Source organism: Charadrius vociferus, unplaced genomic scaffold (genome assembly GCF_000708025.1).
Source record: "Charadrius vociferus isolate BGI_N301 unplaced genomic scaffold, ASM70802v2 scaffold1091, whole genome shotgun sequence".
NCBI lineage: Eukaryota > Metazoa > Chordata > Aves > Charadriiformes > Charadriidae > Charadrius > Charadrius vociferus.
The window spans coordinates 86,153-86,543 of record NW_009646972.1 but is presented as its reverse complement, the minus strand read 5'-3'; the positions used below and the strand labels follow the sequence as shown (position 1 = coordinate 86,543).

General features: G+C 60.1%; 1 protein-coding gene across 1 annotated transcript in view; it reads right to left on the bottom strand.

Moving 5' to 3' along the window:
- The window catches only part of LOC104295620 (chloride channel protein ClC-Kb-like), a 13,084-nt gene that overhangs the window by 3,801 nt on the left and 8,892 nt on the right, over positions 1 to 391 (bottom strand). The window contains exons 6-8 of the mRNA XM_009895389.1: positions 315 to 321; positions 165 to 249; positions 1 to 74 (exon numbers count right to left, since the gene is read on the bottom strand). The exon at positions 1 to 74 is cut by the window's left edge and continues 3 nt beyond it. Coding sequence (XP_009893691.1) covers positions 1 to 74; positions 165 to 249; positions 315 to 321 — 166 coding nt within the window. The remainder of the gene's footprint in view (positions 75 to 164; positions 250 to 314; positions 322 to 391) is intronic.

Sequence of the window (391 nt, the reverse complement as noted above, 5' to 3'; positions counted from 1 at the left end):
TGTTCTCCTTGCCGCCCGCCAGCAGCCAGCGCTGGCAGAAGAGGTAGGCGCAGCCCACGAGCCCACAGACGGCCCTGCGGAGGAGATGGCAGGGGTACAGGCAGGGGTACAGGCAGGGGTACAGGCAGGGGTACAGGCAGGGGTACAGGCAGGGCCCTCCTTACCCTAAAATCGCAAAAAAGAAGGTCTCCAGGAGGTCAAAGGGGAAATCAATCTTGAGGTCGCTCTTAAAAACAGCGGCGATGGTTTCTGGTGGGAGCGGATAGAGAAATGAGTGTGCGATTTTGGGGGTGGGCACCCCAAAAATGCTATGCCCCCCACCTGGGGGACACAGACACAGACACACACACGCACCCTGCCCGCCCTGCCTTGCCTTGCTCGCTGTTGAAGA